At 40.6% G+C, this 14,655-nt stretch overlaps 2 protein-coding genes across 6 annotated transcripts in view; one reads left to right on the plus strand and one right to left on the minus strand.

The window, feature by feature from the left end:
* fip1l1a (FIP1 like 1a (S. cerevisiae)) overlaps positions 1-3,327 on the minus strand; it is an 81,905-nt gene extending 78,578 nt beyond the window's left edge. For 3 of the 5 annotated variants that reach the window (XM_080187575.1, XM_080187585.1, XM_080187567.1), the window contains exon 1: positions 3,132-3,327. The gene's annotated coding sequence lies outside the window, so the exon portion shown is untranslated. The remainder of the gene's footprint in view (positions 1-3,131) is intronic. The other 2 variants (XM_080187602.1, XM_080187594.1) reach the window with 2 other exon arrangements.
* Positions 3,328-3,492: 165 nt separating this feature from the next.
* scfd2 (sec1 family domain containing 2) overlaps positions 3,493-14,655 on the plus strand; it is a 277,202-nt gene continuing 266,039 nt past the window's right edge. The window contains exons 1-2 of the mRNA XM_080187556.1: positions 3,493-4,384; positions 5,571-5,739. Coding sequence (XP_080043682.1) covers positions 3,553-4,384; positions 5,571-5,739 — 1,001 coding nt within the window. The 5' untranslated portion in view covers positions 3,493-3,552. The remainder of the gene's footprint in view (positions 4,385-5,570; positions 5,740-14,655) is intronic.

Below are 14,655 nucleotides of genomic sequence, written 5' to 3' on the forward strand. Positions count from 1 at the left end.
ACAACAGCCTAGATCCATGGGAACACCACCATCTGCAAGTTTCCCTCCAAGCCATACACCATCCTGACATAGAATTATATCATCATTCCTTCACTGTCACTCAGTTGAAATCCTTGAACTCCCTATGAGCACTGTTTGGTGTACCTACACTAGATGGACTGCAGTGGATCAAGAAGGCATATCACCATGATCTTCAAGGGCAACAAGGGATAGGTGATAAATGCTGTCCTAGCTAGTGACCCCCAAATCCCATGAATGAATAAGGAAAAAATCTATCTGGCATCGCATCAACACTGAAATTCATGCATGATATTGGTCAATCGTATGGTAGGCAGAATATCTTAATGTTTAAAAAAAGCTTATACTTATATATCTTTGACTGCACCTGGAACTCCCTTCTTAACAGTACTGTGGGTGTTGTTACACCAGATGGAATGCAGTGGTTCAAGTAGGTGGCACAACACCACTTCCTCACAGGCAATGAGGAATAAACAACAAATCCTGTGGTCTTCCCAGTGATACTCACATCCCCATGACAATAAAATAATAGTTTCACTTTTCTTGTCACACAGTTAATAACATTCATATAATGAAACTCAGAATGGGAAACATAACAGGAGATCTAATGCCAATATATGTTAGAACTACCTACACTTTTAACTTACAGTAAGTGTCCTGTCACATTTCAGATGTGTACAATTTACATTCCGCTCTGGAGGGATAGTTAACGCTGAAGAGGACAGCAACAAATCACAACAATAAATTTACAGAATGGGCATATAATTGGTAAATAAATGTCAACATATATAAATGTCTTGGTAATAAAAAAGGTAGGTCACATAATTCTTGCAAAGCAAGAACTTGATGGAGTAGAGGAACAAAGAGCTCTTGGAGTACAAATCTGTCAATATATAAGAGGAGGCAGTCGCATTGTCGCTGGACTAGTAATTCAGGGACCCAGAGCATGATCTGGGGACCTGGGTTCAAATCCTCTAAACACCAGATTCACAGCTATGTATGTTGCTAAATCTTAAATGCCCTCTGAAATGGAGGGGGCACTTAGGGACAGGCAGCAGATGCTAGCTCAGCCACCGACACTCACATCCTGTGAAATGAATTTAAAAAACCTAGCTGTAGTAGGTCAATAGGTCTATAACAAGATAATTTATTTCTAGAGATATTGAGTTGTACATTAGAGAAGTTTTGAACCTTATTTAGACCATTAAAGGGCAACATATTGTAAAAAGAAAATGGAGATGCTGTAGAAAAGATTTTACAAGATTGATACCAGAAATGCAGGATTAAGCCCATCAGGGTTCAGAATATCCAGTGAAATACAGTGTAATAACACCCAGTATTAAATAAATCTAATTAAAATTGTGCAAGATCTCAGGAAAGCAGTCTGAAAGAAAACATTTCCATTTCTGAAAAGAGCAAAACTAGAGGTCATTAATATAAACACCAAGAATTCACTAGGAGATTCCTGGGATAAGGAGTTTGTATTCAATATGATGATTGCTGGGATGAAGGGCTTGTGTTCATTATGGTGATTGCTGGGATGAAGGGCTCGTGTTCATTATGGTGATTGCTGGGATGAGGGGCTTGTGTTCACTACGCCTATTCCTGGGATCAGGGATTTGTCTTATGAGGAAATACTGAACAGGTTGAGCCGTTACTAATTGATGTTTAGAAGAATGAGTGTTGATCTCATCAAAACCTATGGTGGTGGTTGGGGTAGGATGGTGTCGCAGTGGTTAGCACTGCTGTCTCACAGTGCCAGGTCACTGTCTGCGTAGAGTTTGCATATTCTTCCTGTGTCTCCATGGGTTTGCTCCAGGTGCTCCAGTTTCCCCTCACACTCCAAAAATGTGCAGGTTAGATTGGGTGGCTATGCTAAATTGTCCCTCAATGTCAGGGGGACTAGCAGAGCAAATATTATGGGGTTACAGAAATAGGGCCTGGGTGGGATTATTGTTGGTGCAGGCTCAATGGGCTGAATAGTCTCCTTCTGCATTTTAGGGATTCTACGATACAAGTTTTTGAGGAAGCTTGACAGGATAAATGCTGAATGTATTTTTACTCTTATAGGGGAATTAATAACTTGAGAGCACACTGTCAAAATAAAGATCTCGCATTTAAAATGGAGATGAAGAATTTCCTCTGAGCATCATTGGTGTTTGAAATTCTTTTCCCCAATGGAGGCTGGGTGATTGAATGTATTCAAGGCTGACATATTTTTGATTAACAAGGGATTTATGGGGACACATGAAAAAATGGAGTTAAGACCACAGTCAGATTAACCAAAATCTTCTGATTAGCAGAGCCATTCGAAGGTGCCAAATGACCTATTCTTGCTTCTATTTCTTATGTTTTATAAAGAGAAAGTTCAGAAGGAACTTCTTCATCCACAGCGTGGCAAGAATGTGGAACTCATCTCAGAGGGAGTTAATCATATAAAGGTATTTAAGGGGAAGTTGGAAAGGCATATGAGAGGAGATGGTAATGCTGAGAGGTAGATGACCAGAGAGGAGGCTTGAGTGGAGCATAAACACCAGCATATCTCAATTAGACTAAATTGTCTGTTTCTATGCAGTATATCAATTGTAACACAATGTGATATCACCTAGTATAAAACAGTAACACATGACACAATAGAATAAACGAAAGGGTGTTTCAGATAGCTCCATCACAGCATGTTGGCTCAACATTATTCCAATTACACAATTCTTCCTTGAGGCTTTTTCCAGCCTGATTGATGCTCTTAGTACAAAGCTGATATTTTCAAGACCTTCCATCTCACTGAGAAGATTTGAGGCCAATCCACATCCAACAACCTGTTCTGGAAACTCTGCTTGTATTTGGTAGCTGTGATAAATTCCATCATAGCAGCTGAGACAATCCACAACATTCTGAAATCAACCAACAACCAACAAAAGAAAAAGTGATTTCGCCCTATCTTGTTATCCTCTAAAAACGATTCCAGGACTTGGATCCACATCTTCACCAAAAATTAATTAGTCTTGCCTTAGGCCACGTCCTATCTATGCAACAAGTTTTGTTGAAATATATTTATTGGTTTTTGAGGTGCTATATTTATTTTACGAACGGGGCAAAATATTATCTCGACCCACCTTCAATTGCAGGAGTAATAACTAGTTGAGCACCACCAGGGATAAATTCAACAGTTTTTTTTTCTGGGGCGGAAGGAATTTAAGTGGTTACTGAATTTTAATGTTTGTAACTACCAAGTACCATAATAAATGCCACCATCAATTGCACAGTTCCTGTGAAAAGTCCCCAGTGAAAGTCTGCAGAGACCTTACCGAGTACCAAATGTTTTAGATCTGGAGAGTTAATCAATTACACTCTAAAAGCAACATGGAGTTCAACTGTATGTCACTGAGAGCACGCATGCGCACCAAGGATGGCCTGACACCGTCGGATCGTCATCACCTTGCGTCCAAATCTGCGCAACGTCATTTGTAAGGGACAGGCGTGTGGAAAGGTGTCTTGTTGTTGTGACCAGAGAGGCGGCAGCTTTACTGAGACAGTATGAGCGATGGAGCCGGCGCCGGGCCGGGCCTGGGCTTCACTGGCCTCGCCCACCACACCTGGGAGAAGCTGTGCGCCAAGGTGAAGAGGGCCGTGGTGTTCATGGACGCGCCGTGCGCCGGGAGCTTGCACTGGGTCGGTGGGATGGATAGGCTGCTCCAGGCCGGGGCTTTGAACGTCAAGGAGTTCAGCAGCTTCGAAGCGGGGGCCCCGGACCAGGTCAAAGCCGTATTTGTGGTGAGCACTCTACTGAAGGGACGTACGGCCGACGTGATCCGCGATATTGTGAGCCTCAGCTCCTTCCAGTATTGTGTGGTGATCACTGCTGTCAGCCACTCTGTCCACCTGTTTGCCAATAATGTGACGACCGAACTGGAGCAAGAACTGGTCTTCGAGCAATTCGGGGAGCTGTTGTGCCAGTGGATGGGCAACATGAATTATACCGCCGAGGTTATGCATCTGCCCATATTAATTGCGCCCCTCGCTCCTCACCTTTTTGTCACTCCAGCCTATTCGTCGTTGTTTTCGTTTGTGCTTCAAGATCTGAAACTACTTAACAGCTCCAGGCCTGACAAGAAGAAGTTCGGGAGCCTGAACGATGTTGACTTCCAGTCTTTGCCCTTTGAACTTCAAATACAGATCAGGTCACTGGTTTCATCCTTGAACGCTATGTTTGAAGTTCTGCTGCTCAAGGAGGAATGTTTTGCAGTTGGACCTACTGGTAGAATAATTGCAGGAGAGCTTGCTAATTATCCACAGGCAAAACACAGAAGAAAAACTGCTCAACATAAAGCATCTATTATCTTTATAGATCGTACACTTGATCTCTCAGGTACAATATCCGTTCATTCATTCATCTACAATTTGGAGTTTTATTATTCCATCACATTTCAGATTGTTTTGCAATACGTTATTTGCAATCCTGAATTAATGCTTACCGTTACTGGTTGTCATCAACTTTTAATTGCGTAGTCACAAAACAGTGTAGTTAGGAGTATCAGTGATTGTAGTATTACGTAGGAAACAAAATTTTGTTAGGGGAAGTTATTACTCACTTCTGAGTTATCTTTTTTCTATTATTCTGCATTATCTCCCAAGTTCAATATTATCATATCCCAATGTACTTGGCTCCTGTTATTTATTTTTAGCATGAGAGCTTTTGGAAGTCGATTCTTTTTCATGTTAAGTCGCAGTAGTCATGGTGTACGTTTTAGCAGTGCTTGGTCCTGTACACCTACTTACTCTTGTTCAAAGATATCCAGATGCCCAAATGGTTGTGTAACGTCATCTTTGATTAGAGGCAAAGCTCCTTTTCTCACCTTGTGTGAGACATATGTAGGGGAAGGCAGGGTCAGGATATTGAATTTGATAATCAGCCATGATCATAATGAATTGCAGAGCAGTCTCGAAAGACTGAATGGCCTACTCCTTCTGTTTTACATGCTTCGAAGGGGCAAGTAAAAGTGCTGAAATACAGGATCAACTTGTATTTGTGTAGCACCTTTTTAACAAAATGCTTTTGTTAAGTTGTAAGGTCTGCAGTTGTTTTGCGAACTAACATGTTCCGAGATGAGTAAAATGTGAATGGCAATATACAGCATTAAAGGGTCGCTCAGCAAACAGTTTTTAAAGGGATCATTGGTCCTCAGGTGCTCCACAGAAATATTTAAAAATAAAATATGACACCAAACCAAGTATAAGCAGGTTAGGGCGAATGACCAAAAGCTTGATCGTAAAGTTAGGTTAAAAGGAGCCTCCTAAAGGAGGGAATTAAGGAGCTTAGGGCTCACAGTGCCTTTTTAAATGCACTTTTGAGATTCTTGTCCACTTTTTTGGCCAATTAATTCTTGAGTAAATTTTTGATTTAATTTTTAATTAACTTTTAATTTCTGCAATATTTGACAGAGAATTGGTACATAAGGAAGATCAAAAAATTCTCCTAATACTTCCCTACATATGCTCTCCCTCAAAAGCAGAATTAAATGTAAACATAGCTAAACAATGTTATTTTTCTGCAGGTTCTGTTGCTCATCATGGTGACAATCTAGTCGAGAAAATTCTTAGCATTCTGCCCAGGTTTCCAGGTCTCACCAACGATGTGAAGGTTAATATGGTGGATTTAACAGCTGTCCAAAACAATGAAGAGACCCAGAATATGATAGCCCCAGGATGCTTATCCCAACCAAAGTAAGGCCTTTTAAATCAAAGCAAATCAGTAGCCATTTGTTTTATTATTGTCACATGTATTGGTATGCAGTAAAAAGGATTGTTTTTTGCATGCTATACAGACAAAGCATACCGTTCATAGAGTACATAGGAGGGAAGGAATGGAGTGGGTGCAGAATATCATTGTTAGAGAGTTTATAAGAGTTAGAGTACAGTTTTGAAGCATAGAACAAGAACGAAATACATAATTAGTGGTATGCTGGGGACAGCTTGCAAGAAATCCTTTTCGGTGCCATCTTGATTATTCTTATCTGGAATGTTATGCTGCAGAAATATCTTTCATGGTTCTCCATCAATGTCAAAAAGCCTTTACTTTTTAAGATTGAATATGTTCTGGTCAGCAGTGATATTTGATAACTGCTTCCTTGCCAAACAAAACTGAATATCTAAGTTATCAAGTCAGCATTTACTATTGTCTCTAATATTGCATTTTTTTATTTTGTTGTCTAATGAAATGTGTACGAGAGAGTTAGAGAATAGCACACTAAAGGCTTTTGAAGTGTTTTAATCTGAATTTAAAGCTTGTGAAAATATTAATGCATTGTTTTTAGTTTGGTTGAAAATGAGCTATTGACATCATATACCAGGAACTGGCAGCAAAGAAAAAATGCAGTAAAGGGTCACTTGGACAATTCAGTTGACAGATAAATGCAACTTTGATATCCAGAACCATTTTTGATAGTCACTAAAACTATCCCAGAGCAAACAACAAATATAAAATATGAATCATGTGAAGGACTAATAAGAATTTATATTTTGTGCGATAAACAAGACTATGCAAGAAGAAAATTAGACTTGAATAGTTATTATCTAGGCCAGTAGTATAGGTCAAGAAAAGCAATTATCTGAGTACTGATCCCCTGGACAACCACAAAATGGAGGGGCGATTCTCTCAAAAGTGCTGAATTGGTGGGAAAACTGTTCTAGATCACGACTGTTTTTTCAGTGCAGCTCCTCGCTTGAATCCCCGCACTCTCTGCAATGCTGAGGTCACAATCGGGAATCTCATTTGAAAACACAGAAAAATGGGGTCTCTTTGTGCCGGAGTATGACAGCTCCAGAACTGTGCACATGCGCAGTGGCCCTGACCTGTCAGTCTCCATGTATGCTGGCCAGCTCGATCACTGGCCAGCCCGGCACCCCTACGCTGCTGCCTCCCCAACCTTCCCCCCCTGGCCCGATCGCAGTCCCCACAACAATTCCCAGGCCAGCCCTGACCACCTGCCCCAGAGCGCCCCAAAGTACATAGCACACCCCCCAGCCCACCCCAGTCGCTGCCCCCCTTCTAGCCCAGACTGATCATGTCTGCAGAGTGGCAGCAGGACTATAACCTCATCAATTGCCCCTAGACCTTGCCCACAATAGGCACTGCCCCCCTTGGCACTGCCTGATGGGCAGTGCCAAGGTGACTTCTGGGCATGGGCACTTTGCCCCTTCAGTGCTGGGGGCACAAGCTGGCACTGCCAGGATGCCCATGCCCAGGGGCACCACCCCTCCACTGCCCAACCTTCTGGGGGCCCCGATTACTGCCCCCTTCATTCCGGCAGGGTCTCCCACCGGTTCCACGAATGTGGCGGGGTGGGATATGCTCTTGGGCCTGGCCCGATAATCACACGTAAAATATATTTTAAAAAATTCAAATTACTTAGCTCTGTTCCCGCCAGTTTCCAGCGTGGTCTCAACTGTGATTGTTCTCTGGCTCTGGGAGACACGCGTGTATTACCGGCGCATGTGCTAATCCTGTGAAATGGCCGACACTCAATTTTCTAGATTGGACCTGCCAGAAAGGTTGCGAGTCGCGATGGAAGAATCAGGCCCTATATAATCTTCCTCCAGTTTGAAAAATAGCTGTTCACCACTACTGCCACTCAGCTAACTTTTTATCCATGATGCTGCTATTCCTTTTATTCCATGGGGTTTGACATTGCTGGTTAACCTGTTATGTGAAACATAATTAAAAGCATTTTGGAAGTCCAGGTACTCCACATCAACCCCATTCCTCTTACACTAATAACTAACTGGTTATAGAGTTCTGGACTCCAGAGGTTAATTTATGCAGCAAGATTACTCAAATCAGAGTTGTATTCCCTAGGTTTTAGAAGATTGAGTGCTGCTTTGGTTGAAAGGGTGGCATAGTGGTTACCACTGCTGCCTCATAGTGCCAGGGACTCAGGTTCAATTCCCGGCTTGGGTCACTGTCTGCAGAGTTTGCGCGTTCTCCTCGTGGGTTTCCTCCAGGTGCTCTGGTTTCCGCCTGTGCTGGTTAGATGCATTGGGCATGCTAAATTCTCCCTCTGTACCAATCAGGCACTGGAGTGTGGTGACTAGAGGATTTCACAGTAACTTAATTGCAGTGTTAATGTCAGCCTATTTGTGACTAATAAATCAATAAACAAAAATAAAAGAGTTTAATTTATGGTACTGGTAGCATTGTGATGATGTTATTAGACATTTTGTTCAGAGGCTTGAGCTATGCACTGGAGCTGTGAATTAAAATGTCATCACAGCAGCTGCTGGAATTTAAATGAATAAATACATCTGTAACCAAGTCTCAATAATGGTGCCCATGAAACCATTGTTGCTTGTCATTAAAAACACAGTTTTTTTCAATCATGGGTTATGGGTGTTGCTGGTTGTTGCCCATCCGTGGTTGCTCTTGAGAAGGTGGTAATGAGCTGTCTTCTTAAATGGTTGCCATCCATATGGCGTATGTACAGTTATAGTGCCGTTAGGGAGGGGAATTCCAGGATTTGGACCCAGCGGCAGTGAAGGAACAGCAATATATTTCCTTGCCAGGATGGTGAATGGCTTGGAGGGGAACTTCCAGATGGTGGTGTTCCCATGGGTTTGTTGCTCTTGTTCTGCTAGATGGTGATGGTCATGGCTTTGGAACATATTTTCTAAGGAGGCTTAGTGAATTCCTGTAGTACATTTTGTACACTGCTGCCAAAGCTTATTGGTGATGGAGGGAGTGAATGTTTGTATCAATCAAGTGAGCTGCTTTTTCCTGGGTAGTTAAACTTCTTGAGTATATTGGAGCTGCAGTAAAGTGGAGAGTATTCCATCACACTCCTGACATGTGCCTTAGGTTGATCTTCAACAATCTCCTTTAGTACTTGGTGTGACTCCAACCAGAGGAGAGTTCACCTTCATATCTGGAGTTAAATCATTTTGTCCATGTTTGAACCAAGGCTATAATGAAGTAAGGGGTTGAGTGAACAGGCTTGGGGAAGTCAGAAGGTGAGTTACTCACCACAACTTCCTAGCTTTTGAACTGCTCTGGGAGCTGAAGTATTTATATGATTAGTCCAGTTTAGTTTATGATCATTGGTAATAATAATGAGTAATAACAGGATGTTGATAGTTGAGTATCCAGTGATTGCAACGTATGAAACAATGGTTACATTCTCTGATCATGTTGGCGATGGTCATTGCTCGCCACTTTTGTGGCGTGAATGTTACTTGCCATTTGTCAGCCCAAACCTGGATATTGTCCAAGTGTTGCTGCATTTGAACATGGACTGCTTCAGTGTTTGAGGAGTCATGAACGGTGCTAAACATTGTGCAATCATTGGCAAACACCTCCACTTCTGACCTTATGAAAGGAAGGGCAATGATGAAGCAGCTGAAGATGGCTGGGTCTGGAATATTGCTTTGAGGAACCTCTGCAGTTATGGCCTGGGACTGGGAATGATTGATCTTCCACAATCTCCTTCAGTACTTGGTATGGCTCCAACCAGAGAAGAGTTCATCCTCACCCCAATTCCATTGACTCCAATTTTGCGAGGACTCCTTGATGGCACACTCAGTGAAATGCTGCCTTGATGTCAGGATTAGTTATTCCCACGTCACATCTCGAGTTCAATCTTTTTGTCCGTGTTGAACCAAGGCTATAATTAGGGAAGGGGCTGAGTGTCCATGGCAGAACCCAACATGTTCAATGATGTACTTTAGAAAAGGAAAGCTGCCATCCTCTGACTCCAAATCCACAGCAATGTCATTTGCTATTGCTTGCCCTTTAAAAGGTTTAGCAAGTTACTCCGTTTCGCAAGCTGCTACAGGAAAATTAAATTAAAATGAAAATGAAGGCACTGGAAACAACAAGGACACATACTGCAGAGCTGACCCTCCAAACTCCACCTCACTAACATCTGGAGACATTACTAAAATTGGTAATGTCCATTGATGAATGAAACAACATTCTGTCATAGTCATATTTGAGGAATCATGCAGTTCAGCCAATGATCCAGACACTTCCAATCCCATTGGCAGGACAGGCCTACTGGAAGTGGCAGCACAATGGCACATACAAACAAGAGGGAATGGCCTTTTAAATCCTCAGTATTAACTCAGGACCCAATAAAACGTCATGGCATCAGGTCAAATATGGGCAAGTAAACTCAGTGGAAGAATCAGTACTCTGCCACGTTGAATCTGATTTGGAAGAACACTGAGAATAAAGAGCACAGTAAATATGCCAATCTGGTGAAGCTACAACACAGGATTATGTTTATGAAACTGGAAAATCATTCTAGAAGTTGAAAATTCATATGTTTGAACATATAACGTTTAGTTTTTGGAAGTTAGTGTTAAAAGTAAGATAAATGTCAAATCCTGATTGAGATCTGGTAATAATCCTGAAGTGAATGAAATTCAAACAAGCTGGGAATTAATGACAGTTAAAAGCTACTCTACGTTTATCTTATAATGTCAGAGGGAGGAATGTGAGCTCTTGAACAATAAATGATTCATTTCCCATCCTCTGGGTAGTCGGATGTTCCTAATTCTTATGATCTTATTTAAACACCATTGGACATGGAAATAGTTAATATGGCTCGCAAAATTGAAGAGTAACCTTGGATGTAATACAATTTGTTTGCATTTCTGGTCAAACCATCCTAAAGCATGTTATGTTATCATGGAGATAGTGATTCAAGGTGGAGCCTAGGATTGATGGATCTTTTGCTTTATTTATTTATGTGTTTGCTGTTAAAAGCATTCTGTTCTGTTTGGAAACAGAGGTATTAGTAAATTTGCTTTGGTGAAGATTGCATCTCATTGGATTAAGAGAGCCAACGGCAGATTACAGTCAGGCCTGCACTTCAAGCAGAAAACTCCCTCGTTCACTGCATGGAATGCGGGTAGTGCTCAATATCAGTGTGGATTTTGAGGGGAAACGCAACTGGATGACTGAATCTACCTTGCAGTAAGTGGAAGAAATCTACAGTGATTCTCTGAGCTGAGTGGCACAATGGAGTCAGGAGAGTTGGCTTTCAAAGCAATGGGAAGGAGTTGGATCTGCTGGCATTTGGAACAAGGAACTGAAGTATTCATAGTCATGCGGACTGTAAAGGAAAATGTGGAAAGTTGCATAGCTAAAAATCTCATGGAAGGGCTACATTAGGATCTTATGTTGGAGAAAATTAAAGTAAATTCTACTGGGCTGTGGCACACCTCTTGGGTTAGTCCCAGGAAAATTGAATTCACTTCAAGATTTTTCTATGATGGAACTCTTAGGGGGAACTAAAAAATAGAATGGAGTTGATAGCCTAAGTCTTTATAAGCTGTATTGTTTAATTAGCGGTGCTCGTTTTGTTTGATTTCATGTATAAATGCAATTAAGTTCCTTTTGTTTAAAAAAACATGAAATCTTGTGGCATAGCTCTGTCAGTGGGTTGCTGATTGTTTAGATGCTTCTTGTTAATGCACTCCACGGATCGTAATGGAGAGCATAGAATATAATAAATAAGTTGAGATTGAGTGATGAGTTTTCTACTCTGATAAGCAGGCAAAGACACATTGGTTCAAGTGGAATCCAGGAGAGTGGGCTGTGTTGCTAATCTTAATTTAAAACAACATTTTGAGTTTGAAAGGCAAAAGTGTAACTAGGGAATCCATTTTAAAATCTATGGATGTATGCATTCCATTATAACATCTAAGAATTTTGCAACACGTTAATGTTATAAAAGCTCTTTATCTATATTTTAAAAATCAGCAATGCATTTTTACAGCTAAGGTTGCTTACTTACAGTGAGATACAGTCCAGAGCATGAGAAAATATTTTTGAAAGTAAATTGTTTTAAAGATTTGCAGAAATACCTAAATAAATGTCAAATAATTTGAAACCTTAGAGTAAAATTATGTTACCTACAATATTTTCCATATCTTAAGCGTATTCGTTTAATTTATTAAATTGGGTTTGAAGGAAAACTGATTAGTATTGAGATGGAGGCAGATTTCTTTTAAATAAATTAATTTTTCTGATAAAGTTGGAAACAAAACGGTGTCGTACTCGGCTTAGGGAAGTGTGTGGCACAAGCTTGGGTTGACGTCTTCACGCCCTTTTGTTGAGTAATAGCCTCGCTTTGTTCTGTGTGCCAACTTTTTCCAGAGTCCAGACCAGCAACTTAGTGTGAAGAATTGATCTTATAAGCAGGAGTCCTTCCTTTTCCTGACTAAACTACACTATGGTGCGCAGCAGACACTAATGGTATCTTGGTATCGAAGAACTAAATTCATCTCTCACCTTCATTTGTTTGAAGACAACTTCCTGGGACCTAGGCTCTTATGGTTATGTTGTTTCACAGTTTTTTTGTAATTTAAAATTAATATTCAGGTGCCAAGTCCTACTAAAAAATAGAGAGAATTAGGAGGACATGCCCTGAGGCAGACTGATTTTATCTTTCCAGACGATGTTCAGTTCTTGAGGTTGGCTAGTTTGGTTTTATAAACAGCTCCCTTCCTATACCTCAGGCTGTCTCAGACTTTGTTAATGATAAAAACTCAGCAGCACGCTGACACTTTAAAAAGCTTTGAATGATGTAGTGGCAGTAAATTTATTGGTTGTTTGGAGTTGAGAATTTATACCTCTCATCTCCTGGGTGGTGGGTTAAGGGTGTTTGATTTAAATGTTTTCCAACAAGTTAATTGTGTTTGTGTTTGCATGCTTTGTATTGCGTGTATGTATTAAATGTTGCATTATCCAGGTAAATCTCCTATGAATGTCAAAATGCGACAACTTTTTTGTAGTAATAAGTTTGGGTTTATGAACAGCTCACTTCTATTTAGAAACCAACAATCCATAGGAGCTGCAAAAAAGTCATAAGCAGAGTTTATGCTCCCCTGCCCACCTTTCATTCGGGCACATTTTGAAGACTATATGCAGTATGTAAATCAAGATAAACTGGCATCATTTGATATTGGACAAAGTATGAAATGGTATTTTAATTCAGCAGTTGAGGCACTGGATCACAACCATTGTGGATTCTGTATTTTTCTTTCATGCAATAAATGTTTCATATTTATCCAATCAGTAAGATATGTTGTTTAAATCATGTTGCAGCAACAGTTTTGAAAAAAAAACTGGCAATATTAGTGCCAAATTATTTGAAATAAAATGTGTTCAAAGATTTTGAAAATGATTCAGATGTTTCTTTTGATCTTTTTTAATGAATTGATTTTTATTTTTATCTTTCAAATATTGCTGTGTGTAGTTATGTCTAGACTCTGGGAGGTTGATGGGTTTGAGTGACTACAATCATTCAGTTGGTAGTCATATGATAGACACTGATAAAATACCGCACACCAGATGTTTCAATAATGCAGTCAGCTTACCGCTATCCTGGATACATTGTGTCTCCTTCACAGTGTTTGTAGACAAGTTCAGTCTGGCACAGGATTTTGTTCAGTGATAAAATATGTTTGTCTGGAGAGTATTAGAAAGTCCAATAAAGAGAGTGGCTACAAGATTTTTAAATATTTTGTGAAGAATATGGAAGTCATGAGGAATATGACTATCAATCAATCAAATTTAACTCCCTTTCTGCTCTATGTGTAATGTATACAATGATCAGAAAAGACCCTGCTGTTACAATATTTGAATATTAGCATTATTGGTGCAGTGTATTCCTGAAGCACTGTTCTTGACAAAGGAATGTACTTCCTGTTATTTTTCATAAGTATCAAAATCTGATCCATTGAGCGCCTTGTGACCGAGCCTGTGAAATAACCCAGAGTCACATAGACAAAATAATGAAAACATTCTTTTCAAGAGTGCATGATAATAGTTTTGATACAATTATTTTACAGTCGTTTGGCACTTCTCCCAAAATTATTTGGCTGAGCGATGGGGTGGGGGGGGGGGGAAGCAAGACAAGGAGGTTTCTGGCGCAAGCTTCTTTAAAGCCCTGCAAGTTCACAACTTTTCCCCTTGCATTCCAGTTAAGGTTTTGTTTCAGCTCAGTTATGGATTTTTTTTTTGTAGCACGTGGTCAATGTTCCTTTTCCTCATTTGTTTCTGGGGGTTTTTCGTATGCAGGTAGAAACTGACATTGTGTTTATGTTACCAGGGGACTGAATGTAAGTGCAAATGAGAAGGTCATAATTTCACTCAAAGCTCCTCTAGAAGTCAACTTGCAGAGAGAGGCCTTCAGTCCTAAGAATGCCAATCTTGCTCAAAAGATGTCTACACGTAAGAACCATCTGTAATAGCAATTTAGTGATAGTGTTAATGTGAAATTGTGTGAAGCTCTCTGATGCTGAGGACTTCTTGTTGTTGTTGTTGTTGTTGTTGTTGTTGTTGTTGTTAGAACATAACATAAGAAATAGGAGCAGGAGTAGGCCATCCAGCCCTTCGAGCCTGCCCCGCCATTCAATACGATCATGGCTGATCTGTCGCTGCTCAGTTCCACTTTCCCGCTTTCTCCCCATAACCCTTAATCCCCTCTCTTATCAAAAACCCATCAACCCGCGGCTTAAAAATAGTTAGCGAGGCAGCCTCCACCACTTCAACGGGCAGAGAGTTCCAGAGATTCACCACCCTTTGAGTGAAGAAGTTCCTCCTCAACTCCGTTCTAAACCGCCCCCCTTTTATCTTGA

The sequence above is a fragment of the Carcharhinus amblyrhynchos genome, chromosome 1 (genome assembly GCF_965287045.1).
Source record: "Carcharhinus amblyrhynchos chromosome 1, sCarAmb.v2.hapA, whole genome shotgun sequence".
Classification (NCBI taxonomy): domain Eukaryota; kingdom Metazoa; phylum Chordata; class Chondrichthyes; order Carcharhiniformes; family Carcharhinidae; genus Carcharhinus; species Carcharhinus amblyrhynchos.